Source organism: Simochromis diagramma, unplaced genomic scaffold, assembly GCF_900408965.1.
Source record: "Simochromis diagramma unplaced genomic scaffold, fSimDia1.1 OVJJ01000781.1, whole genome shotgun sequence".
NCBI classification, from domain to species: Eukaryota; Metazoa; Chordata; class Actinopteri; order Cichliformes; family Cichlidae; genus Simochromis; species Simochromis diagramma.
In genome coordinates this window covers 512,595-539,714 of record NW_024386832.1, presented here as the reverse complement: position 1 = coordinate 539,714, position 27,120 = coordinate 512,595, and the positions used below count along the sequence as shown (strand labels likewise).

Below are 27,120 nucleotides of genomic sequence, written 5' to 3'. Positions count from 1 at the left end.
GGTATCCTTAGTAAAGCCACACTAATCCTCTCTTTAAACCTTTTGTCTGCACTATTCAGCCAATCAGAAGATGGCTAGCTTAAAGGGAAGGACTAGAAAGCTAAAACAGCTTGTGTAAGACAGTGGATGCTCTGAGGGACTGTACCAAGATAAATAAGGGTCATTTTTACCTGTGAATCATGCAACGCTTCTCTAGAAGCTGAGAATAAAATTATAGCATTGGAAATTGCAAAGCTTAAGGGTAACAGCTGCACACAAAGTAAAAGCTTAGCATAAATTAGACCCTTGGATGACATTTTGATACCAAAACTGAATTTATTGGCATAATCAGGCTAGAACAGAGGAATCTCACTATTTGTATCTATTGACATTCAAAGTGAAAAGAAAAAACAAAGTGAACAGACAAGAAAAACTGAAAGAAGGTATGGCTTTGGTTAAATAACCTCTACGAAAGTCATTTTGAAAAGACGACTGTTACAGGATATCTTAAATACAGTGAGAAAAAAAAAAGAAGAATTAAGGCTCTAGAATTCCCTGAACAAGACAAAAAGCCAAATCTGTCTGCTGTGTATGAATAACCATGTACAGAACCCCAACCTGGTGGTCATACAGTAGATGCTACTCAGACGCTGAGGGAGACGAGTCATCCTAGTCCTACCAGTTATTCTAGCAGACCACCAGGCTCTCATTTTTACAAACTCACAGACTAATAACATGAAAACAGAACAGCGGACTCTTGACCTGCTCTCAGTATTTTTTGCTGAATTTGCCAGTGTTATTAGACATGATACAATGGCACAGACAGCCTAAGAAATAGATGCTGATGCTGAAATACAAAGCTGTTAATCCACAGTTGCATAGTTATCGGAATATCACAGGCAAGTTGTGTGTACGGTTTGCATTCTCTCAAAAACAAACATTCATCAGCTTCTCGATACAGTAATATCAGCAAAGACATCCAAATATCTCCGCTATGCCTTCCCAGCAGCCCTTTCCTTCTTTTAACGAGTGGTTATTAAACACATGTACATGCTTACAATGTAGCTGCATTGGACATGTACAAAAAACAACAACAAAAATTCTCAGGATGTACTCAGAAACAGTAAGGGTAGTGTAGCACAAAAACACTGTACTCCCAATATCTCTGTGCAGCTTCACTTTACTGTACGAGGCAAATCCAACAAACTGCTTTTAGACTCGCTTTAATTCAGAGGAACCAAAAGGAATGATTTGGCAGCACATGTAATGAAGAGTGAACACCGCAGTGACTGCTGAGTCAAATATTAATCCATGCTCAGTTTGCCCTTGACTGCTTTGTAACACAGTATGCACCTTTAATTAAAATATGACATACTAGAAAGGGGTTTCTGGTCAAGGGACACTAAAGATGCATTTCACCATAAAACACAACTCTATCAGTTATATAAAGATGTGCCTTATCTGACTTTATACTAGGGAGGAGAGAACGTAAAAGGCCTTTTATCCTGATCATTTGTTAAAAAAAAGTTTATATTGTGTAAAAACAACAGGTCACCTGTTCCCTGCCATATGTTCATTGTTTTGATTTCTAAAATGACGCACTCAACCAGTGAGTAACTTTACCACACACCGAGCATTTCATAGATCAGAGTTTCAGTGTGCTTAGTAACAATTTATCACCTTCTAAAAAGATAAAAAATAAAACGATTTGAGGGTTACACACACACACACACACATACATACACACTCAAAACAAACAAGACAGCTGCTTGTTTCAGCACATCTAAGTAGACTGGGAGAAAAGTTGCTGTCTTGGAGGGGGGGAAAAAGATTTTCCTTTAAAGACCGAATATACCTTCATCCGATATAGTCACCCGCTCACAACACATAAAAAGCTTCACAAATAAACTGCTGTCAATCTAAAAAAAAATAATAATTCTGAATGACATGAAAAACATTTAGTCTGGCCGAAGCAGCACACCGCTTCAACCACATGCACATACTTAGCCCATACACACTTCCAACGCCATCATCCAGAGACGGCTTCCTGCGATACAAACTAAACCCGTTCTCACTCTCCCTGTGCTAGAAATGCTTCAGACTCTCATTTTAGCCCTGACCCAAGTGTGCCAGTGTTAAACGTTCCCCCTAACTCTCTAACTGAACAGCTTGATGAAGCAGCCGTGGCAGTAGGGTTTGTCGTTTTGCTCTTTAAAGGTGCCTTTGTTGAGCTGTTTCAGGCAGAAGGCACAGACAAAATGCTCCGGGTGAAACTTCTTGGACATGGCTGTGATGCAGCGCCCCGTGATGGGCTTCTGGCAGCCGGAGCAGAGGGAGCCGCGGCGCTCGTGGTAGTGCACTTCACAGTAGGGTTGGCCATCGTGCTCAAAAAAGCTTCCATTCACAAATGGGGTGAAGCACTCCTGCAGAAACACACACACACACGTTATTATTTTAGTACTCTTTTTCTTACAAGGCATGCAAACTATTATAGAAAAGTTCCTGACTGAAGCATAACACTAACCCTGCAAACAAAACACTCGGGATGCCAAAGACAGTTCAGAGCTGAGATGTAATTTTCCAGAATGGCTCTGGCACAGCCGCCGCATTTCGGTGCAAACATGTCAAAGTAATCTTTCCTGCAGTATGCCTTTCCATCCTTTTCATGAAAACCTGAAAGCAGAAAGAGACAAGAGATTATATCCACTCTAAAGTAGAGAGAAACTGCTAAGCAGTATGATTCAAAACATATACTTGTATCACTTTACCCTCAGGGCCAAAGAAAGAGCCACACTGAGCGCAGAAGAAGTGTTCGGGATGCCATGTCCTATCCAGCGCCGTCACAACTTTCTGAATGGACATTGAAGACATTTATAGGCTGACACGTCTACAGCAGAGACCACATGTGTGGAGAGCAGTGACTCACATCCAGTATGGGCCCGTTGCAGTAGTAGCACCGCGGAGAGAACAGATTGTGGTAATCCTTCTCACAGTAGGGCTGTCCTTCACGTTCAAAAAAGTTCCTGGAGCCGATTTCCTCTTGACAGTGTGTGCACACAAAGTGTTCGGGGTGCCATGTGCGGCCCATGGCGGTCACCACCTAAAAAATAATTGACAAAAAACAGATAACCAAAGCATGATTAGAAAACATCTATTTATGTTACAGACAAAAGATTACCTTAACCGAACCATCTCACCTGTCCCACAATCGGCTTACAGCAGGCTCCGCAAACTCCTTTAGCGACTGTCTGCACGCCCAGTTTGTTGAGGTCAGACTGCAGGCTGCCAAGCATGTTGTCCAGCTTGTTGACCTGTGTCGGGGGTCCACCGGAGACACCACCCTTCCCTTGGGCCATAATCTGAAATGGTTCAGTATGAAAATAGTTATTTACTGTTGAAATGTAACAAAAATATTTAAGTTTAGGGTTACTTAACTTTAAAATAAGTGTGAAAAACAGAAGGAATAAAAGAGGGAGGGGTTCATGCCTGCATTGGAGGGAAGATGGGGTCATACTCAGTTTGGCAGCCTACAGAGACCAGGACTTTGGGTGCAACTGGGGGAACCGAGTCCACTGTTGGTGGCTGGGTTGGGGTTTTTAGGACAGGAGGAGGCGGCTCTGGTTTAGGCGTAGAAGGGTTCTGGACTGGAGCCGGTGGAGGTGAGGCTTTTATGAACTGCCGAGGTGGAGCAGGAACTGGTTCGTGAATGTGGTGGGTACGTTGTGGAGGTGGTGAAGGAGGTGGAGGAGGTGGGGGTGGTATTGGGACAGGGGGGTGCTGTACAGGGAGGGGTCGCTTAGGTTCTTCTATGACAGGGGGGCGACGAGGGGTAGGGGGAGAGGGAGGTGGCAGCACCTTCCTCACGGGGACAGGAGACTCGGGGGGAATTATGATCTGAAGAAAAGAGGAAAAACAGAAGGAAGGAGACAGGAAATGTGCAGAAAAGGGAAACAAAAAGTGAAATAATTGCGAAAGGAGAATTTGTGGAAACTGTCAAGCACACTGAAGCCAACCTTGTCGACCTCACTGCCCGCCCCATCGGGACGATATCGCTGAGGTTTGGACGTGACGATGACACCCTCCGTCAGCCAATCATCGGACTGTTTGCGCCTCCGTTCTGAGCGGCCGATCCCAAGCTTACCCTGAAGCTCTTCTATGAGACGGTCCTGGGAAGAGTTCTTGTTTACAATGATGGGTCCCATCTTCCTGCGCAGGTGAGCCTCTCGGTACATGGGGTGCACATTGGGAGTCTCCTTAGTGCGCCTAATAACTGATTTTATCTAAGAGCAGGGAGGGAGGGAGCGAACACCTTATCATATGTCCACTCCAATTTACAAGCTCAAGCACTTACAGCAGAGCACTGAGGCAGCAGGTCAGTCACACCAGCCGTTTTCAAGTCACTGACGTGCCGGCAAAGCAGTGGTCACTGAGCTCGGAGTCCCATATTAGGAACTTCATGCATGCTTTCAGCAGAAGCCACTGCTATCGATGATCTAAGTCTCATCCTTCAGTTTCTCAAGCAGCCACATAAACATCAGGTCTCAGTTTGGTCCTTCACACAAATGCAGTGGTGCCATGCAGAGTGCTGGTGCTGCCAAACAGCAGGTTAGTTGTAAGAGTAGTTTCCAAGCAAAATCTATTAATTAGCTTGCTTCAACTCCTTCAGCCTCTTACTTACAAGGCATTTTCTTCTAAATAAATACATGTAGTTTCTACATATCGATCAAAGCTTAAAAATTTAGCGTTTTTCTGCCTGGTTTATTTGCCTGGCTAAAGTAACTGGGCGCGTCTCCTCCAAGGTCTGTTTACAGGGATGAAAAGAATCGAGCTCAAGCCAATCACAGCCCTGATGACACTGAAAGCTAGTCAATCATAATCGTATCTGATGTAAGGATCATAGTAGTGGTCAAAATAGCAGATAAAATATTAGATGCCATGTTTTAGTTTTTCAAAAAACATGCAAGATAAACCCTTGCAGCAGAGGCTGGGATTTAAAGGCGCATCAGTCTCATTAACTAGCAAAACAACATTTTAAAATCAGGCAGCGCCGGCGAAGCGTACATGTCCAGATGCTGAGACTCTGTCTATAGTGGGAGTCTGAAGCAGGGGCAGGTCCAGGGTGACGTCAGGGGTCCCGGGGCATGATGATGGGGTCATGGACTCATCCATCCAGCTGGCCTCTGTCAGTGGGGTCATGCTGCCATCTGTATAGAGCCTCTCAGTGTAAGGGGTCATGGTGCCATCCAGACCGTCATGTAAGGACATGGACAGCTCTTCGTCTGCCCAGTCCAGGTCTCCATTCCCATCTGTGCCTCCGTCCACTGAATCGTCTGTAAAAGTGTTGGTGAAAGTGTCTGGCTGGACACTGCTTCTGTCCAAGGGTAGGATGAGCTCCTCGTGCACCTCCTGCATTCCTCTGCCAAGACACTCTGCATCGTTCTTCAGCTGAGGTCCATCCACATTCGCCATTGTGTGATTTTGTGAAAAACTCATTGCTAGAAGCTTGTCTAGTGCCTCATCCAGGGATGGCTCTACCACAGGGGGTTGCTGTACAGTGAAGTTGGTGGTTGTATGGGTTGCAGGTGGTGTCTCCAGCAACTGTCTGTTGTGGTTATTAAAGGCCATTGGAGAAGAGACTATTAGTGGCGAGACTGGAGATGGTGAGGATGTTTTTGAAGGTGGAGACAGAGAGACAAAAACGGGGAGGGGTGAGGGGGCTGAGACCTGAGGGGTGAAGTTTTGGGTTGTAGGTAAAGACGAAGAGGAGAAACTGACATCGAGATCATAAAAACAAGGAGAACCCTTGCTTACACTCTCAGGAGCACAGGAGGATTTACCTCCAGAAGCTGAGGGTGAGACCCGTTCTACAGATGGACTTGGGGACTTGGAGGACTTGTGATCCAGGACAGTGATAACTGAGGTAAGTGAAGGGGTAGTGGTATTGGAAGGACTTGGGCTACTTCTTAGCAGGTTGGAGTTAGAGGAAGCAGACTGAGAGAGGACTAGCAGAGACTTGGTTTGAGATGATAGCATGATGGCAGAGACATCTATGACAGAGTCCAGGTCTAGCTCACTGGTTGCAGAATATGAGGATGTAGGACTGTGTGGAGAGAGATGGCTAGGGTGGGGTCTCAACATGCCACCATCTCCTCCATCCTCATCTATATGTAGCTCTAGCCCAGCAGGTAAAGAGAAGAGAGGAGAGGCACAGGCAGACGGATGAGACAGACTCAAGGAAGGAGAAGCCATGGGGGAAATGGAAGAGGACATTGGAGTGTGGCACGAGCTGGAAGATGCTCCTGCTGGTTCAAGCAGAGAGCCTAAAGAGCTAGGCTAGAGGAACAGAGAAGCACAAGTGAGAGAAGAAGAAGAAGAAAGCAATCATGAAGAACATGACAGGAGAAGCTTGGGATTTGTTGTTTAAATAAAGCCTTTCCAATGCTCCCTCATACCTTGAAGTCAGACAAAGAGGCCATCAACTCATCGAGCTCTCTGGTGGCACAGGAAGCTGAAATTCTGGCCTGCTGTTGAGAGGATGTGTCCAAGTCACTGTGGCGAGTGGAGGGGCTGGAAAACACAAGTCATTGTGATTATTAAATCCATGCAAACACTGACTTTTTTTTTAATAGTGAAGCTCAAAATTGTGTAAGTTGATGATTTCTAATTATCAAAGCAAAACAGGTGCTGTGTTGCTCAACAATGTCTCAGTCTCCCCACGGCAGCTGTCACACACAAAGCAATACAGCTACCATTTAATGCTGCTGTAAACTTACACAATCTTTTACTGCGCATGGAAAATGCACGTATTTGTTAAGAAGCTGTAAATGCTAATACACATTCAGAAACCTCAGATATTTCCATTTGACCCAATATCAACACTCTCACATACATTTTAAGTATATATACCTCCCTGTGTGGAACTTTTCTGGAATCCTTTTCAATAAGGTCGCATGACGGGAGAAATTGCACACAAAAAAGAGCCCAACATCTGCAAATATTTTTTCTACTCTTAAGTCCTACGCAATGACAAAATGAGCAAATATCCGGGTATAAAGCTCTGTGACTGCAGAAGCCCCACACATCATTTGTTTGAAAGGGTCAGCGCATCAGAAGAAAGTTGACTAAAGGGAGCATGGCCTTACAGGGAGAGAACTAAAATATCTTGAGACAGTGGATGAACTGAAGGGGCTACACAAAGACTCTGTATCAGATATATTAGGATTAATTTAATCTGCAAATCATGCAAAGCTATTCTAGTAGAGTCTAGGGATAAAAATACAGAACTGCAAATGAACACACAGGTCTACTCTGCCAGGTCTCAGAAACTTTCTGCTGAAGAATATAAAGACCGTTTTTAGTGTCTAACTCTGAACTAGTATAGTGAATCAAACACAAAACAAAAAGTCTGCAACACTGATTAGAGGGGACTTTAATGCCAAGTTAGACCCCAGCTGTAGTGGAGATACCTGGGTGAAGGCACCGAGCCTTCCAGCTCATCCAGCAGACTTTCCACAGTAGGTCGGGCGTCCTCCATCCTCCCATTCCTCTTTGGTTTCTCCTGAGGTGGTGGGCTTACCAAGATGTCAGGTGTGCCGCCGTTCTCGTAGTGAGTGATGCTGCAGGATGGCAAGGGAGGAGCTGCCTCCTCTGTGGACACATAACATTGAAACTAATGATGCTCAATCCCATTAGAACTGATAAATCTGAAGCCTTCGTCTCTACCTGTAGTGGGAAATGAAGGGGAGCTCTGTTGCACAGCATTAAGTTCCAGCAGAAGCCTGTCAAGCTCTGACAGATTACTGCCCAATGCAGAAGTCATGGCTGTTGTAGAGGAATCTGATGTCTTCTGTTTGTTTGGGAAACTAAAGAGACAGAGATAACTTACCGAAAGAAACTAAAAGTTAAAGAAAATGCCAGATGACGCAATCAGGTTTATATACACAACATCCTGAGTGTGTGGAAGTTACCTGTAAACGTGGTCCTCTTCAATGTGAGATAACGGAGAACTGCTACTGTCCCTTGACCATGAGCTCTTCTGTGCCGAACCCAGTGACTGCAGAGAATACACCAACCAGTAACTGCTGAGGTTTTTTTTTAATTAATGTAACATTTACTGTTTCTCATTTGAAGAGTCTGATATACTAAGTGAGATCAGATCACAAACATTGCAGAGATCTACCTGCTGAGAGGAGTGGTGGGAATCAGGCTGATCTCTCAGGGACCCGTTCAGAGCTTCAGCTGAAGGTGGAGGAGGGACCGGAGGTGGAAGTGTAACATCTTGGTAGGGCTGTCCTCCTGTAGGGATGGAGTAGGGCGTCTCGTCGGGCAAGAATACAGGTCGCTTTGAGATGTGGGATGTAGTAGATTCCAGGTCTGCCAGCAACGCGTCTGAAAGATGCAATTCATTCATGTTTCAAGGCACAGTGAGAACATAAAAAATGATCTGTCCAACCAAAACAACAATCAGAATAGATCTATTTGTCTAAGGTAAACAAATTCTAAAGGTCTTTTTCCAAGACGTTTTAGCCTGCAAACATAAAAACCAATCACACCTTCAGTGGGATCTCCCTTCTGTGTGAAGAGCAAACATAATCTCCCAGTGTCTGTGTAGGTTTCCTCCCACAGCTCAGAGAATATCAGAGTAACCGGTGATTTTATACTGGCCTTAGCTGTGGATGATATAGTGTGTTATCCTTGTAAGCCCTTGCAGCTCTTGCTGAATAACTGGTTAACAAAATGGGTGGACAGACGGATGGATGGGCGCTCTGAGGTCACTACTGATGTTGGCGTCAGGCTGTAACAGACAATGCCAGCGAGTCTGAGCCCTTCATTCCAGCCTGTTAACAAAACTGGTTTCTCCTCACAGGTCATCCATGCTGTGGTGGGTACATGGCCAAATGTGACCACCGCAGCATGGCACACTACAACACCTACACCCAATTTCTAAATCATAAAACATCCCCCAGAAACTGGCAATGTGTTTTTCCCCACAGTCCACATTAAGATACAAACTTGAAGTCAATGAGAGCAACCACGCATTTGATCTGTCAGCTCCGTGTGCCATGCATCCAGTTCATGTCTATGATTAGTCTTAGTTTCAAGAGCCTGAGTGTGAACTTCGTGAGACAGACTGATAAAACAAAGAAGCAGAGAGACAGAAAATGTTTCTGAATCCGGTCCAGGGTTGAGGGGGTACAGTGTTACCCTGGCGAGTGTTTGGTGGAACGCAGGAACAAAATAGACTCTTACATCACACAATCCATCCATCTGCAGCATGTCTAGAATAGACCGCAATCCCTGGCTGCATAGTGTTACACTACAGAGGCTTGGCCCTGTTACAAAGAATAATATCTTTGAAAGGCAGGATGGAAAACGGTCCAAATATCCAAGAAACAGGGAGCTCTTACCACCTGTCTGTCTAGCACAGACTGGCTCTCTAGATTTGGATTTGTTAAGTTTTATTTCCTGCCTCTTCTGAGTTAATATTTTAATCTCTTAACATAAAACCAAGTCACTGGTGAGATAGGATTAAAACTTGCGCCTGTTTAGAGCAACCAAAGGGAAAATATCCAACTCTAAAGTATTTGAGAGCTGACAAGTTAAAAAAAATGTTAAAGAAGTTAAGAAACAAGATTCATCTGATTACATATCATTCTGGAAAACTTCCTAAAAGTTTTTATTTTACAAAATAATTCAAATTCTCAAAATATTCCACCACGAAATCCCAAATTCATCCCGAATGAAGTCAATGGAGAAACCTCCAGCATAAAATACACAAACACAGAGAGAAACGCATACATGCAACACAACCATATAGTTTTGAAATCCTGACAAAGTTCAGTATCTGTACTTACATTCTTTCCACCTGTATCTGTAATATCCTTCATGAAGGACTGTGACTGTGTGGGTGCCAATGTGTGAGTGTGAGCAGCGTGAAGCGATAACAGGCTGCCAGTCTAATGGGGGAGTGGTTTAAGGGCCAAACAGTATCCTCTCAGTACCCTCTTATCTCAACACAAACGCTGAAATGAACTTTGAGAGAGAGAATGCATTAGCAAAATATGACCAACAGATCTGAGCTCCACAGGTGTTTGGTCAAGAGCAAGAATAATGTGTGACAAAAGTTTAAATCTTGTACATCTTCTAGCGACAGAGCGGTCTATATCGCAAAAAGAAAACTCACACCTGTCTCCATCTTTCAAATTTCATATATACTCTCTCTCAACCCTTCATCACAGCCCTCAATCCACAGACACTGCCACAAGCCCTGAAAAGTTTGACATAAACCACATGGGAGCTCTAATCTATTTAAAGCGGGAAGCTCTGTGAGTAGCCCATGTCTGTGCAAATGTGCTGAAATATCATGACCAGCCCAAAATAATCTGCACCTGGTGCTGACATGCTGAGCAAGGTCTCACTGAAGTTGACTTTGTCACTCATGAAACAAAGCCGCTAGATTAAAAAAAGAATACCACAACTGTGTTTTGGGACAAAGGTGAGTCATGTGAAATATAGCGCATTTAGGTACTGATCTACATTTGTCATGAAGCAGCAGCTTAGAGCCTTTCAAATCAAAATAAATGAATAAATAAATGCCTTAGGTTACTAATTATGGCCATGTATTCCTAGAAAGTTCTTCACAGCCTTGACAGAGAGGGCAGCCATGCTGCCTCAGGCCCTCTGAGCCAAGTTTATAAGACAACTCCTTTCACAGCAACTCTGCACTTATTATTCCTGCTCCCAGCTGGTGATACTACACATGTATGCCTGACACAGGACCATGATCTCCAGGATAAATATACACAGAGTATCCATAATAGGAAATACATTTTAGTACATTTTACTGTGATAAGCCAATATTGATACATCAGAGTTTGTTTTCTGAATGTGACACTAGTTCAATTATCAGTACAGTAGTATCTTTTCAGGAAACTACAGGGTATAACGATTCTCTAAAACCTGAGGCTGGTTAATACCTCTATTGCTCTTTACAAGGGAGCATTCTTTTTTTAAAACCTATCCATTAGTCACAGACTGGATAACATATAAACTCCATTATTATGATGCATGGGCCTTAATGATACACAGTTCTCTTTCAACCCTCATTTGCTTTTCAAAGAACTGGGGTTATGCTAAATGTTTGCACCTGAGTAGCATGCTCCTCGTGTTGTCATTTTGGTCCCAGTTCCAAACTTGTTACACCCATAAAGGAAAAATAGGCACAGCAGCTCAGCTAGACTGCTCCTATCCATATATGCAACGTATCATAGCTACTGTAGATCTGATAAGTTTGTGTTTCTTTCATATGACAGGGTTCAGTGCATGTGTGTGGTTGCATGTAGGTCACAGGTTACTGTCAGAAAATATAGGTATAGCCGTTGCCATAATGTAGACACTTTTTGGATAGTACAAGTCATGATGGCTATTAAAAAAAACAAAAAACAAAAAAAGAAGAAGTTGTTTTTTTTTAACATTATGGATTAACGTTATAAGTGGGACACAGACTTCCTCTAACTACACAGACAGATGGTGTTACAGAACATGGGCAAACATATCGAATGTCTTTCATTATTTATGAGCTGCTTTGATATCAGATTTATTATACACATCCTCAAGCAATCAGTCCCAATAAATCACATTTTTTCTTCTTTTTGGCCATGGACACAGACCAGTGTTTTCATATCACTTCTGTCTGATGTTTCCTCCATTGCATATGTGTTTGTGTGCATAGCCAGGGAAACAGTCCAGCAGATAGTCACTAGGGGAATGGAGTTATGCAGGTAAGAACCTCCATGCAGCTGTACTTAAACATAAATGTACATTTTATTATACCGGTCAAATTTTCATAATATGTTATTCTGTGAAACCAGTATAGCCAGAAACCAGAGCAAAAACGATTACCTAGTGAACTGACTGACAGAATGATTCTGTTTTAGATTCAAGTTAACAATTATTTATATTATAGAATAATCTCAACTATTTATCTTCTCTTTTAATCTGTTGTTTGGTTTGTAAATATTCTGATGCCGGTAATTTAAAACATTTACAAAAAACAGTTGACAGTTTATATAAACTGCTAGAGAAGAATTTTTGACACGAAACATTTATGTGCTTTAGGTTAACAACTTGAATTTGTAAACAATAAGTAACAATAGATGTGAGATCATTCTAGGGAAGTAAACAATATTTCCATCTGACATGTTACAGAGTAGAAGTAGAAAGTATGTCTGAGGAAAAGAAAAGCACCTTAAATTTGCTCTGACAGTGAAAACAGGACATTAGGAAAGAAAATCCAAAATTTCCATCACACATCCTTTTGTGGCTTTTGACTAAGCAGCCTGTAATCCACACACATCATTCTCAGTGGGTGGCCTGTAAGCACATCTCTGATGTCTGTTACTGCAGCTCATAAAAGGAGAAAGAATGAAAATGGGAGTTAAACTTGCTTGCTGCTCCTCATTTCCCTGACGAGGGCAGCATTGACTGTCATGAGGACAGACAACAAGCCTTCGCCAGCCTCAAAAAACTTAAGTCCACAAAGAGTTAGAAACACCGAGAATCCAAACATGCACTGTAAGCCAAGCAACAGGCTAATCTTTTCCATTCCAGACAGGGGGTAGGAGCCACAATGGACAAAGTCCAGTTCTGCTCTAACAGCATCCTGACTCAATGGTCCATTGTGCAAGATCTGGAGAATGAAGCTGTCATCTAAAAGGGTGTCTGCAAAAGTCGTGAGCTATGATTTAAACGCTGTGTTTCACAGTGAATACAGAAACGGGTTCGACATCCAACAGTTTAAAGATTAAACCATGTCATTACTCCTCTCTCACAAAGAAGATGGAGAAGAAAGAGACTCAGGCAATTTATTATACAGCATATCGTGTTTTACCTGTTGCTCTGCAGGTATTAGGTTTGCCTGCTTCATGTCTCTGAATAGATGAGAATGATTAAAGCAGCGATACACCAGTGTGCAACCTGAAAAGAAAGCAGGACAGAGGTGTAACGTGCACCAACTGCTTCACTCGTACAATGTGCTGATTTAAACCAACAGCAGCGCTTTCAGGGGATTCAACTGCGGCCACACTGTGCCAACTAATCTTTATTATGTTCAACAAACAACTGAAGTCATGTGGACACTGTACACATTCTTGTGGCAGTGGGCGCATGTACAGTCTTGTCTGCACCCCTATCCACCCACCCAAAGCCATGCCATCGTCCTGCTGTGTGTATCAGATGGGAGTGAAGGTGCAGGGGGAATTCCACACATTCCTCTGTCCACTTGGCAAAAAGCAAGCAGATCAGGCAGGGACGCAGGCAGGGAAGGTGGCTCAGGAACAGGAGCATACAGTCACCCTAATCCAATGAAAACTCATTTTAAAAACCCAACCAGTCTCAACTGGAATCTAAATGACGCTTTGTGATCAAAGCTACTTAAGCAGGACATTCCTTCAATGCTGCGGGATCCTAGGTAGTGAGCCTGTGAAGAATGTGCTCCGATACAAAACACCATCTGTCAGTACAGAAAATGAAATAATGTGTTGACAATTACAGGATGGATTCCACTAACTGCAGCATGCCTTGAATTCCAGGATAAGGGAGATGTCAAAATTTGTACTGCCCATTGCCCACAGAGTACCGTGCAGGGTGGAAACCAAGGCTGCCTAATGTTTTCTATTAACATGTGGGCAATGGTGATGGGCCGCTGAGGTCTACAGCTCACCTGTTTATAGCCAGGGAGCAAAAGAGCAGAACTGGCCACAATCCCAGGGTGAAACCCTACCCCATCAGGCCAACCCAACATGATATTTATATCAAACAAGACAGGCAGGGGCCACGGAGAGGGGGTGGAGGGTTAGATGCCAGCGAGACAGACAAGGAAGGCTGTGTAGAAACCACAGAGCGGGAATGTGGGTGAGAATGAAAGAAAATGGACCAAAAGCAAACTTGATTAAATAGTGGACCAGGGGAAAAATAAAGGTCAAACCTTGCAGGGGCTCGCACCCTGTCTATACAGCACAACACACGATCCCAAACAGACAATGGATGAATGAATGGATCAGAATGACTAAAGCATTGTAGGGTGATTACTATCTAAAAATATCCTGCCAAGCAATCCCATATCCGAAAGATGACACTCCTCTTGGAGGGAACGCCAAACCAAAATAAAAGAACTTCCCCACAGACCAGTAAATCAGATGACATGGCACCACGTGGAGACTGATGTAACACCCCAGTCACTGAGGACACATTCATAGCCATGAATGTAGATAAATTGCATGTCAGTGAGCAGCCTTTTGTGCTATAAGAGTGTAATTGGGTAGGATGAGAAGAACGGTCAAAGAAAGACCGTCTTGTCCCTCTTAAACACCGACTGAAACCAGTCACCCAAGCTTCAAACTAACAGGGCTTAATGCTTTGACTTAAACACTAAGAACGTACAGTTGGGACAAAAGAAAGTGTCATAATGTGAAGAATTATTTAAATATGGAAAGTGTACCACCTGTTCCAACTGAATTTTTGTGAATAAGTAATTATTATATTACTTTAACCTCATATGTACACTTGGTGGTTTTCTCATCTTCCCATATAATCAAGTTGTAGTTGCAAGTCAGCTTTTGTGTATGAATATAATCCTACTACCGTTTCATTCACACTAGTTTTTTAATAACATTTATAACTAATAAAAAAAATTAAATTAAACTTAGCTGTAAAAGTAATAATTACAGCAGTAAAGTTACTCTAAATGTTATGATGTATTTCACTTTAAATGTCTACATGAGACAGAACTGTTGGGCTGAGCCTCATATCAGTTTTTTAAAATCACAAACACTAGTGAAACTCTGACACACTCTGGTTTAAGCTTCAGTAGGTGAAGCGTCTCCACATCACCTGATCTGGGACCATATTCATAAAACTGTGCATATAGAGGTTCATGTTTTCAAAATGTACAATTGTGAAGATTTTGCATGCAGGGAAAACCCTGATGACGATGAAACCATGAAACTCAGACACTGGAGAAGTGGAGAAAAAAGGAAATGTGCAAAAAAGAAAAAAGATCAAGTTTTAAAGAAAAACTACTGAATGGAGAAAAATAGCAGTTCAAAGAAAAGAGTCCCAGCAGAGATATAAAGAAAATTGACTACAATTTACTGATAATCTTATCAGTTCATACAAGAAAAGCTTGTATATAAATGACGCAGCATTTATAGAACTCAAATTATTATCATCATCATCATTATTATTATGCTACACGTCGTCTTTTCCTTCTTTGCCAACACCTCTTCACTTCATCAGGTTTGAGCAGCTCTCAAACTCATGTGTCGACATTTGCTGAAGGCAGCATGTTTACTACAGACTGCAGCTCTTACTTTGGAACCAAGAAAGCTGGAAATCATTTTGTCACCGTCAGAGTATCAGTGTTTGTTTCAGTCTTAGTAACAAAATATGGACTAAAACAAAACGTAATGACAGCATAATTACTCTTTAGAAAAGAAGTGAGATTCCCTGCTCCGCTTAAGGAAACACATTCCCCTCTCCAGAGACTTACTGACAGCTAACCCCTGAATAAGCAAGCTTATTCCCCCCAAAGGAATAACAACAGGACAGTAATATTTTTTTAGCTGGATTTCATTTACTTAAGTAGAAAATACATTTTTGTTGATCACATAGGCAGGAATAACAGAAAAATGCACCCGCTTCCCTTACATAAGGCAGTAGAAGCTCTTTGCCTTTACTATAGACAGATCAATTATTCCTAGGTGCGCTGCCACCCCCAAAAGGCCCATTTTTCCAAAGCCAGGAAACCCCCGATATGCCCCGGAGGTCCCCGGCTTCAGTAATGTTGGAAGAATACAGCAGCGACTCAGATTCCTACTACATTACCCAGACCTGTTAGGAAAATAATCAGCACTATTCTCCGAGAGAAGTTACAAGAGTGGGGAACAGTGAAGGCATGGAAACAGTATGGCAGGGAGGGAAGAGGAAGGGACTGAAGGCTGCTGTGAGTGGAAAGAACAGTATCGTACAACAGCATTTAATAGTGGAAAGGCTGTTCGAGCAGCAGGATCACAGACTGAAGGCCCCCCAGCTGCCCCCAGCGCTGACTCTGCTCATTGTTTTTCTCCTCTGTTTCCTGAGGATGTGGGGCAGGCTCTGTTTCCCAAGCGATGAGGTCAGCCACGCAGCTCTTCCCCAGACCCAGAACAGGATGGGTGTGGAGCTCGGGAACAAGGCTGATTTACAGTCGGGAGCTTCTCTCTAGCCTAGCAGGCAAGCCCACTGGTTAGGGATGGTATGCACCAACCTTGCAGCCCTCAAGGGGTGATGATAGCTAGTCTGGTAACACTAACTCTGCTGTGGAATTACTAGGACACAGAAACCACTAAAGACCTAAGAGTTTTTGGTATGCTGCGTAAACGCTGTAAACATTTAAGACAGCTGCCTCACATCTCAACCAACTCCTATGATTGTCTCAAGAATAAGGCGTTCCTCTTCAAGGTGATCAACAGTTATTGTTACAGTAAATCTTACAGGACTACTGTGTGTTTACCAAAGGCATTCTTATAAGGTGTCGCTGTGTTTCATTCCACAGAGCAACCACATGGCCCTCATTATGTCTGCGAAACGAAGCCGAGTGGCTCCCACTTTTTTAAAGTCTGCCTTTAAGCAATAAAGAGCACCTCTCCTCTGCAGCTTCTTTTCAGATTCTTTGCAAAGATAGCCAATGTTTATCCTTCCTTTAAAGTGGCCATATAATGCTCTGAGGGCTTTCCCCTTTCATTTAAGTTTTCACATGGCTTTTCACGCATGTAGACGATCTTCAAAGCTACAAAACCCAAAGCTTTGTTTTCCTATAGAAAACCGCTCTCTCTCCGTGACTTATTCAATTCTATTTTTTATACAGCACCAAATCACAACAACAGTAACCTCAAGTCACTTTACATTGGAAGGTTAAGGCCCTACAATAATATATAGAAAACCCCAACAATCTGACGACCCCCTATGAGCAAGCACTTGGCAACATTGGGAAAGAAGAAAAATTTAATTTGATTCTGGATTATACGGGGCACCAATGAAGACAAGTCAACAGTCACTTGATGTCAAGTCAAGTCCTGCTATGAAGCCTCTGAATGAGTGTTTTCGTCAGCTCTAGCTTGTGTGTTTTGAAATAGGTTGTGATGAGTTGGATCTGACAGTGAAACCACATGCTCAGTGGGAACGGACATGTAACTCACACACTGAGCCAATAAGCATATCCTGCATAATTCTCCTTTCCTACTCTAATCATGAACACATTAGGCTTCTTTTTTTTATTCAACATGACCTGAAACTGGCAATTAGGCCACAAAGACATCAGGAAAGTGTTTACTGAGGTCACAGAGTAATTGAGAAAAATGTGAAGCAAGGACTAGATGTATGTTCCTGTATTTTCATGTCACCTTCAGTACTGTAGTGGTACCCTCACCGCAACTAGCTTTTTTTTAGCATTACCTTAAGCTACATGGCTAAACTATAGACGGTGCATTTAAAAACAAAAGGAAAAATAAACCACACACAAAAACAAAGAAAACTGCTCCACCGCCACAGTAAGGTTAAAGAAGTTCAACTTGGTTCTCAAATTTGTGGAGGAATGAAGTAAGCAGTTTCAAAAATAGTAACATCGTTGCAAGAAAGTGTTGTGCACTGTGTAACAGAGAAACTTCTCTCATAAGTCTCTCTTTGGCTTGTTACAAACAGTGACTTTATTTTTGCAAGGTCCGGATTACGCAGGCATCCTTCAGGTGGATTTCAGAGAAATACCAGTAGAATCCCTGGTTTCTACAGCTGCCTACTTCAGTTGTCTATTATCAATCAGTCATTCAATCAATCACTTCAGAGGAATCCTTCACCTACTGACCAGTTGTGGACTGTGTGACTGGGGCCTTCTTCACATGGTCTTACATATGAAAAATGGTAGACAAGGTAACATCACAGTTATTTGTCATGTCTACAAAACCTCAAGACCTATACATTATGTAACCAGTCTTGCAGTTTTTCCAAGGACTGAACTGATCAATCAGCACAAGCTGGGATTTCAGGATGCGATGCCTCAAGAAGTCTGTCTTTGGTCCTGTCTTCCTCCCGTCTCCACGAACCTGCTCGCAGCACATGGCTGCCCCTCCCAGAGCCTGGTCCTGCTGGATCGTCTCTCTGTCACCCAGCGCTTGCTCATAGGGAGTCATTTGATATTTGGGGGTTTCTTTGTATCACCGTAGGTCTTTATCTTACAATATAAAGCTCCTTCAGGTGACTGCTGTTGTAACTTGCCGTTATGTAAATAAAGTAAAACTGAATTGAAAAGCTTTACACAGGGGATGAAGTGGTCTCTCTGAAATTAAAAAAAAAAAAAGTGTTGTTTTTTTAAAAGTTAAATATTATTAAGCTTTACTAGAAGGACCTGTAAATGAAAATTAGAATCATAAGAAACTGCGTCAATGTTTTACTTGGTCAGCCCTGGATTAAGAAAACAAGGTTTTATATGGGAGTGTACACATACTGACATTATCTGTGGACGAACAAACAAAAGGACTCCTAGTGATCCTGGTTGCCAACATTAGTTTGGTTTCAATTTGAGTAAGTGGACATATATTCAAAAAAGCTATGATGAGTACTAACAGCTTTGGGGAGTGACCCTAGATTTTGCAAAACAAAGTCTAAAAATGAAGAAGCTGCCTTTAGGCCCTTGGAATTATAGTTTCTGTTGTACTTTAAAATAATATATTTAACAAGAATGCAGTAAATAGGAGAAGTTCCCTTCTGTGTCCAGTCACTAATCTTTCAGTTTGATTCTCTAGTAATTAACAAAGAAACCATTCAATGGGAAACTGCAAGCAAAAAGTACATTCTGTTACTCAATATTATTCTCACTTTGTTTGTGACCATTGAGCATACTGCATGTGTGCGTATTAGGTCAGTATGCGCATTCTTAACATGCAGAGGTGGAACAGGGGGTTTTCAGCTCACTGAGTGAGGTCAGTCTGCCTGAATGTCACACAATCGTCAGGAATTCACAGAGAGCTGAATGTTAGCTGCACACACCCCACAAACATGAAATGCAGCACAACAGAGCCAACAGAGAGGACACTACGTCACATGTGGTTTAAGAGCCACATCTGCATGAGTCGCCGCCCCCTTGGCCACATCAGAAGTGAAGGCTAAGCCTGGCTGCCACCTGGTAACCAGCCACAACAGTATGACTGTGTTTGTCTGTTATCATGGCCAAACACGACCCCTGATTCACCTACTCCAGCAGTAATTACAACCGAGATGGCTATGAACACCCTGGCAGGTGTTTATGTGTGTTTACGCCCCCGTCACACAGCCTTTTGCATTGTTAATGTATTTGTAACTCCCCTTAAGGATCTACATCTGGTGTACAAACAACATTTTCCATTATGGGTGTAGTCCGGGAAATCTTTGGCCTCATGGTTGTTGTGATCCCATCTCTAGTTTGTGCTGTATGATCTGTGCTAACTCACTGATCAAGCAGGTCCTCTGGAAAAATCTGACTCAGAGGAACAAATGGGAAGAATGCTTACAATCTGTTGATGGAATTCTCTACCTCGAGCAGTGAGCAACACCAGATCACTATACACAAACATGGTATTCAAACAGTGACCCTGAATATCAGGACCTGCAGGTGCAGGTAAATAGCAGTAGAGTAAACCTCAGTGATGTGATATTTAAAAATATTTACACTGACTTGTTTTTGTGTATTTAGGGAGGATGTGGGATGACTGCGATTGTTAAGCAACCAAACCCCAAAGATCAAATTTTTTAAACAGTGCCTGCAATTACTAGGGTACCCATATTCTAATGAGACACATGTGAAACCAACATCCCTCTCTCAGATAGTAGCGACAGGAGGCGAGTCGTGACCCAGAGAGTTTTCGGCCTTGGACCGTGTCAGAAAGTGATGGTCGAAATTCCTCAGCAGCCTCGCCCCCTCCGTCAGCGAGCCTACAGGCTCCCTCTCAACCAACAATCAATCCTTTCAGCCTCATAAGGCAGCGAGAGTGTGTAATGGCTCCTTGAGGTATTCTCACAACAGACAAATGGGAAATGCGGCCCATCATCTCTCCACTTAAACAATTCGCAAATCCATTTCACTGCTGGTCTACTTTCAGAGATCAGAAGATTCCTACAGATATTTGACTGGTGAAACAAGTTTTTCACAAGTACTGAATTAGTAATGTAAATATAGAAACCTGCCAGCTGCTAAAAGTGTAACATAATTAGAAACTCAGACGTTGCGTGTCAAAGGTTAAAAGTGGGGCCAAAGTAGAACAAGAAAAAAAAAAAAAGATGACGCTGGTAACGTCAGGAGAACTGGCGTTGATAAAAGGCAGATAAAACCTGTAGTACCGATGAAAGGATTCATAAAACTGATTAAATTATTAAAAGAAATAAAATTAACCAGTTAAAGTCATCCACAAGCTATTTGATGACATCACTGTTTTTTCATGACTTGTGATGATCAAATTAGTAATACAAGGGGATGCCACACCAGTCCAGAAATAACAGTTATATTAACAGACACTGAAAAAAGCCTCAGCTACAAGTTACAGTCTCTATTAAGAGACAGTGTCTCCCAACACAAAACAAAAACAGAAAATGCACAAAGAGTCATGACAGACATGTGAAGCAGCTAAGAGAAAATGACATTCGGCCATTAACAAACATGTTGTATATTTTCCTGTGCAAAATTGTCAGGGATACATCAAGATATCGGCCTAATGGTAGAGGCCAGTTTGATCTGGTGTGTGACAAATGTTTAAAGACAGTTTAAAAGTCTCCATCAGCACAGAGTTATTTCTTATGATGAAGGTTTGTTTGCTAGGTAAATAAACACATGTTTGAATATGAGCTCATTATCAGTATCAGCACAGAATTTCCCAATCAGGAGATCCCTAAAGATGTACTGATTGTCCAACTCTTACAGCATTTCTCAACTTGCACATGTCTAATCAAACAGTTTTCAGACCTGATCTTTCCGCTTCCTATACCTCAGTTTTTAGTTTTTGATATAAAACGATAAAGTGTACCAGTATACCAAGTAATTATACATCCCTGCAAGTTAAGTTTGTCACACTGGAGGATCACTAGAAGTCAGCCAGGCCAGGGCTGAGCACACATTGTACAGGGAGGCCTGTTGACTCTACCACTTCAAAGCTGGAATGAGTAGCCTTGGGGCAAAAGTTGAGAAGGTAATGTTAAGGCTTAATGTCAAAATGTCATTAAATAACTCCTCCCTCCGGCACACATACTGATAAAAAAAAAAAAGACCTTGATTTAGACGAGCAGGGCGGCGTGGTATTGCCAGAGACGTTCGCTTCACCTCGGAGAGGGAGAGTTAAAAAGTAGGTAGAGTTAAAGGCTAGCGATGTCCAGCTGCTAACCTACTAGGCTGCTTATTTTACAACAGTGTGAGGAGAAAGTCAAGTCGGTACAACATTCACTCTTTCGTTCGTCACTGTAACATTTCTGTCATGTATTCGCAAGTTTCCCTGGATAAGAAAGCTACATTGGACAAACAGCCAGCATAAAATCTCTTCGTAACGTTGACTACCCCTCCACCCTGCTATCCGCTCCAAACTGGGGGCAGAAAACCCACATATGAAAAAAAAAAAAAAAACCCTCATAACTTACCTAAATCGTCCATAGCTGCTGCCTAGTTGTGGACTGCGTCAATTTTTTGTTTGGCGACCTTCCGGATGGTTTGTGAAATCTGACTTTTCCCCTTCAAACTTCACCAGCACTGCTGCCCTGGAAGTTGGTCAGTCAGGATGGCTCTCGTGAACGCGCGGCAGTTTGTGTGTACCAATGTGTGTACTTTTCCAGGGCGCGCGCCGACTGAATGGCGGTGATGAGGGACATCTAGCGGCCAAATACCGGAATTACACGTTTAAAATAAATATCTCCAAATACCCAAATAATGTCATGGCTGTATAAGCAACCGTGATTTTTTTATAAACCTTCTAGATCATGTAGTGCATATCTGTTCACATAACCTCAGAGAAGAATAAACATTATACCATTAGAATCATGAAAGGCACAACAAATCAGACTGCATACTCAAGTTTTTTGGACAAGTTTGAAGATAAAGATCAATGCATTTATTATAGATCATAAAATACTTTGAAGTATGACCATAACTGTTATCAGACCCTTCCCCAAAGGTTGGTACACTGGGACATACAAAAATAAAGTAAATGCACCTTCAAATGTCTTTTTTTAGATGGCAAATGACAACAAAAGCAGCTGGTCACACACTTTTGTATAAAGTGTAAAAAGTCTACATAGCATTTCAAATTAAAATTCCATATAAACAGTCAATAAATACTTCAATGATATGAAATGGAAAGATAAGATTTGATCGCTCTCCTATAAAAGACAACAAATGTCATTTATTCTAAAGAAAAAAAAACAACATTATTTATGATTCAAAAGTCTACTGCTTTCAGCTTTCTCTCCTCCTCCTCTGTAAGTGGCTGCTGGGAGAGGATTTTATCATGGAAGCGGTGGTGTTTGCCTATTCCCAGCTTTGGCAGACCTCGGTTCAGCCCCTCCAACAGCACACATGCCTTACACAGTTTCTGACTGGAGATGTAGCCACACCGGCTGCAGGTTCCCTGGACAGGCATCTTTACCCCCTCGCGCACAGACAGGTTCTCACCGGAGTGAATAACGTCCATGATTGAACTGGGCCTCACACTCTCCAGATCCTTTAAATAGGTTCTTGCATAGCCACGGTAAGCATTAGGAGAGTAGATACACTCAGTAGAAAAGTAGTCTAATTTCTTGAAGTAAGCATACAGAACAATCTCTTTTTCATAAGCGTATTTAAGGGGCTTGCAGCGTGGCACGACCCCTTCGTTCTCGCTGTCCGTTGAGATGGTGGTGCAGCGGCGCAGCCGAGCTATGTCCCCTCGCAAGACGTTCATCAAAACAGTTTCTGCCACATCATCAGCATTGTGACCTGTGCAGAGGGAAAAAAGAAAAGAAAACAGAGACATCTCGTTATTCAAAACAACACATTAAAGCTAACACTGCTCACATTTTCACAGTCATTTGAATCTACCTGTACATATCTTGTCCACTTTAAGCATGATGGCTCCTCTGTCCAACGCCTGCCTCCTGAACACGCCACAGAAGGTGCAGTTATTTTTCAGCCCAACCTGCTTCACTATAGCATCCATTGTCCAGCCATACAGCTCCTCATAGGACACAATCTTCAGAGGCAGCTCATACTGTTGCTGGTTCCTCTTCACAGTCTCCAAGGAGTCATCTCGATAACCCGTGATTCCCTCGTCCACCGAGAGAAGCATGAGCTCAAGGCCGTAGCTGTATCGCTCATTCAGGACCTTCATTACATGTGCAAGCACAGTGGAATCTTTTCCCCCGGAGGCAGCGATTCCCACAGACTCCCCGGGTTTGAACAGCTTTGCTGACACTATGGTCTGATGAATCTCCTCTTCAAAGGCCCAGAAGAAGCACTCCTTACACAGAGAGTGGCCGGTTTTTGGACGTTTAAGCACGGCACGCTTTTCAGAGCAGCTGCTACACTGGACAGGCATCTTGACTGTTGGAAAGGTGGTTTATTAAAAGAACAATAATGTCCAAAATTAATATAACAAATACTTTAAATATTTCATGTCAAAGCCATACAAATCTACAAAGCTCAACTTCCTCGTTGCTGATCTCCTTAAAGTGATCTTTATCATGTTCGTTTTGTAACCTGAAAATCCCAATTTAAAGTTTGGCTTTAGTCTAATGGTCTAGTAAGTGCTTTAAAAACACTTTTACAGCTCCTTACATAGCCAGGTAGGTGAGATGTCAGCCCTGAAGAATAAGAAACTTTACTTCATACGCTGGATTCTTACTACATTAGCTTCATTTTTATCGACATAAAAGTCGATAAAACACCCCGTTACTTCAATCAAAGAAATAAGCGGATAACTTAGTCACAACTTCAGTCATATTAGTGGATTATCAGGCTATATTTTCAAGACATGCCACATTTAAGAGTAGTACAACACATACAAAACCTAAACGTGGTCTAACATTAGCTAGCTAAGCTAAGCTAACTCGTGAGCTGTAACATTTTCTTACCAAAGTATCCGGGGAATGTGGGGATAATATATGCAGTTACTATAATAGCTTTTAAAAATTAAACCGTTAGCACGCTAAAGCAGGAGAATATTTTTCATCTTGTAATGTTGCCTCTTCTTTACTGGGACAACAGGAAGTGACGTCTCCAGTAAACACCCTACAGCGCAGCCTATTGGTCGGAGTCGGCCAGTGCACAAACCAACCCATGTAATGCCTTCTCAATACCCATATATACTCTGGTGGTTTAAGCACAGTTTAGATGCATTGGTGGTGTCTGTTTTTCAGGTGTTGCAGTCTGAAGGACTTGTGTGGAGGGGAAAAACAGAAGACAATCCCATGATTGAGTCAAATGTAAGCAATGAGGATTTATTAGTTTGCTTCAAAGATTGTTACTACTGCCTCAGCTGATATCAAAATGCTGCATGGTGGTGGTAAATGAAGGTCAAAGGGTTTGTTGCCAGAAAGGGAGCAGAGGATGCTGAGGTCAGGATTCCTGACAGGAGAGAGTCACAAGCTTAGTTGACGGGATGAAAGGCACCCCTCTGATGCCACTGCATGTCTCTGATGCGCCGGACTGATTGGATCTGAGGAATCTGGGCTCCGAAATCAGTGGTGTCCTTGTACTCCCCCTTCTCAAACAGGTACTGATAGCCTCTGTAGCCTGGATACTGGTAGCCCACCCAGCTGGTGCACCACAAGCAAAGAGAGGGGAAACAAATGTTAGCCAATTAGAGGTCAAAGGGCATGTGGCAGCTATTTCTATGATATACAGCACCTGCTGAGAGGATGGACTCACGTGCCACTCTGGACCCGAACAGAAGAGACCTTCTCCTGGTAGCCGTGTGCGTGAAAGCTGGGGACATCATCATCTATGATTTCTATCTTCTTCCCTGCAAAGCTGGGGTTTTCGTAAAGGACAATCTTGTGCTCCTGGCTGTCCTGATAAATCAGAAGAAGAAAAAAATCAAGCCAAGGGTGAGATGTGAAGCAGCTGATTATGGGATGGAGGTATAAATTTGTAAATCTCTCTTACCACTTTAATGGGGCGGAATGCAACAATGGTGTCACTACGCCTGCTGTTGGTCCAGGAATCCCAGCGAGGATACTCGCCCTTCTCAAACACATACTGCTCCCCCTTACAGTTGGCCTGCTCATATCCCACCCATCTGAGAAGACAGAAAACAACAACAACAACAACAACAACAACAAATGGGGCTGTGATTGATGCAGGGGCTCAGCTGGAAAGATGGTTGGTTGTCTGCTTATCACACATTAAATGTGATTGCTTTTCTCTATGCCATTCCCTCTTTTTTTGGTCATTTGCTAGTTTTCTCTGTCTGTCTCTGACCCACACTCACGGTCCACACAGCACCAGTATGGAGCCCACTTTCTCCACGCCTGCTTCCTGAAGGTTGTTACAGGGACCAGTCAGCTCATGGCAGCGTCCCTGGAAGTTTTCCTGCTCATAGATAACCAGCTGGAAAAGAGGAAAAGTTTCTTCTTCTTTTTTTAGCTCATGAAAGGAGTTGTGTTTTTTTGGAAGATAAACAATTGCAAATACGGAGTGCACAGATTTCATGTGAACTTATGTGAACTGGTCTCGCTGCCAGTGTGCGCCTGTCCTCCCTCACCTTAAACGCACTGGTGCCTGGCTGCTGCTGCTTGGATGCAGGACTCTGGTGGTCTGTGGCCATATTGAATGGATAAGGATGATGCTGAAAAGAAACAGGTAAAAGTATAATTCTGAATAATTTTGAGGTATTTCTGTAATTTTTTTTCTTGGTAGCTTTTTCTAAAATCTGAGAAGCTGTTGATTGATTCTGTTTGCTGTTATTGTTCTAAGTTTTTAAGATTTAACCTAAATTACAGTGGCAAAAAGAAGACAAATACTGATAAATATATATATTAAAAAAAATTATAAAATACAGCGTGACGGACATGATCCCCTTACCAGTACCTGTCTGTGCCAGTGTGTTTGTGATGGCACAATGAGCTCAATATATACGGGACGCCCAGGGGTGGAAACTTTGCCAACAGCACCGAGAGTGTCCAAGCTGGCCGGCAGATCGGCCTGCCATAGGCCCAGCAGAATGAAATCAGGGGTCACTGTGCACCCCCACCCAACCCCACCCCACCCCGGAGTGTCACACTCCCACAAAGTTATTTCATTAGTTGTCAGTTTTGTCCAGCCAGTCATTGTTTGATATCCTCATGATTCAGCACAAACAGTGCCAAGAGACCCACACCTACAATGAGCAGGGAGAGTGAGAGAGAGAAGGACGGTAAAAGATGGGTTTTACCGTGCTGGAGGGATGTGAATAACAGAAGAGATGCTGCTGAACATTTCCATATGTTTAAGTTGATTTTATTTTATTTTTTTACTGTATGGTGTTAAAAAATCAAATCAAATAAAGGCAGATGGTAATGCTGCTGGCTGCAAAGAAAGACAGCAGCTCTAAAGAATGGATTTATGACTTAAACCTGCTGACCATCTACTGGGAGCAATAAAACAGCTCCATAACAATCCATCTTTAACATTTTTATACTTTGGGACAAAGTTTTTAGACACTTCTATTTATGCTCTATACTCGTATTTATTTATTTTTTTACATCTACTTTATATTGTTCACAGTGATTCAGATGAAACTAGAGTGATTTCCTACTAAAAATGTGCTCTTATTAGGTGTGTTTGTTATTATTATCATTAAGACCGGTACTTTCACCACAGTAGGATTTCAAATGGATGCTTGAAATGAAGCATCGTGCTATCGAGGTGATCTTTTTATTGTTAGTGTTGCTAAAAGGAAACATTTTAATGAGATCATAATGTGCATGCATCACCACGGACAACAGATGAACTGGAGCTGAGATTTTTGGGTTTGAGGTTTTGTGGTGTTGCCTGATGGTCTGTTTCAGCGGTGGCCAAGAGCCTTTGCAGAATTACAATACCAAGCTGCAGCTTTTCAGGGACCTTAAAGGGACATATGAGGC

General features: G+C 42.5%; 3 protein-coding genes across 5 annotated transcripts; all 3 read right to left on the bottom strand.

The window, feature by feature from the left end:
- Positions 1 to 290: 290 nt before the first annotated feature.
- Positions 291 to 22,002, bottom strand: pxnb (paxillin b). 3 transcript variants are annotated; one of them, XM_040028456.1, is made up of 14 exons: positions 21,667 to 22,002; positions 8,159 to 8,367; positions 7,947 to 8,032; positions 7,702 to 7,841; positions 7,446 to 7,626; positions 6,432 to 6,546; positions 5,041 to 6,312; positions 3,993 to 4,259; positions 3,466 to 3,873; positions 3,177 to 3,338; positions 2,906 to 3,079; positions 2,748 to 2,829; positions 2,504 to 2,652; positions 291 to 2,402 (listed from the first exon to the last, which is right to left on the bottom strand). In XM_040028456.1, the coding sequence occupies exons 1-14, from the start codon at positions 21,677 to 21,679 to the stop codon at positions 2,136 to 2,138; spliced, it is 3,525 nt and encodes a 1,174-aa protein (XP_039884390.1). In that variant the 5' UTR covers positions 21,680 to 22,002; the 3' UTR covers positions 291 to 2,135. The 3 variants fall into 3 exon arrangements, with proteins under 3 accessions (XP_039884390.1, XP_039884389.1, XP_039884391.1); XM_040028455.1 differs by lacking the exon at positions 21,667 to 22,002 and having other exon boundaries at positions 8,159 to 9,827; XM_040028457.1 differs by lacking the exons at positions 3,466 to 3,873; positions 3,993 to 4,259; positions 5,041 to 6,312; positions 21,667 to 22,002 and having other exon boundaries at positions 8,159 to 8,404.
- Positions 22,003 to 22,106: 104 nt separating this feature from the next.
- On the bottom strand, positions 22,107 to 24,329 carry ctu1 (cytosolic thiouridylase subunit 1 homolog (S. pombe)). Its single transcript, XM_040028459.1, has 3 exons — positions 24,130 to 24,329; positions 23,099 to 23,599; positions 22,107 to 22,996 (listed from the first exon to the last, which is right to left on the bottom strand). Exons 2-3 carry the CDS (start codon positions 23,592 to 23,594, stop codon positions 22,461 to 22,463), a joined length of 1,032 nt encoding a protein of 343 aa, XP_039884393.1. The 5' UTR covers positions 23,595 to 23,599; positions 24,130 to 24,329; the 3' UTR covers positions 22,107 to 22,460.
- A 150-nt stretch (positions 24,330 to 24,479) lies between these two features.
- crybb2 (crystallin, beta B2) lies at positions 24,480 to 25,931 on the bottom strand. The gene is made up of 5 exons (XM_040028464.1): positions 25,761 to 25,931; positions 25,488 to 25,606; positions 25,163 to 25,295; positions 24,926 to 25,068; positions 24,480 to 24,813 (listed from the first exon to the last, which is right to left on the bottom strand). The coding sequence occupies exons 1-5, from the start codon at positions 25,821 to 25,823 to the stop codon at positions 24,645 to 24,647; spliced, it is 627 nt and encodes a 208-aa protein (XP_039884398.1). The 5' UTR covers positions 25,824 to 25,931; the 3' UTR covers positions 24,480 to 24,644.
- Positions 25,932 to 27,120: the final 1,189 nt, after the last annotated feature.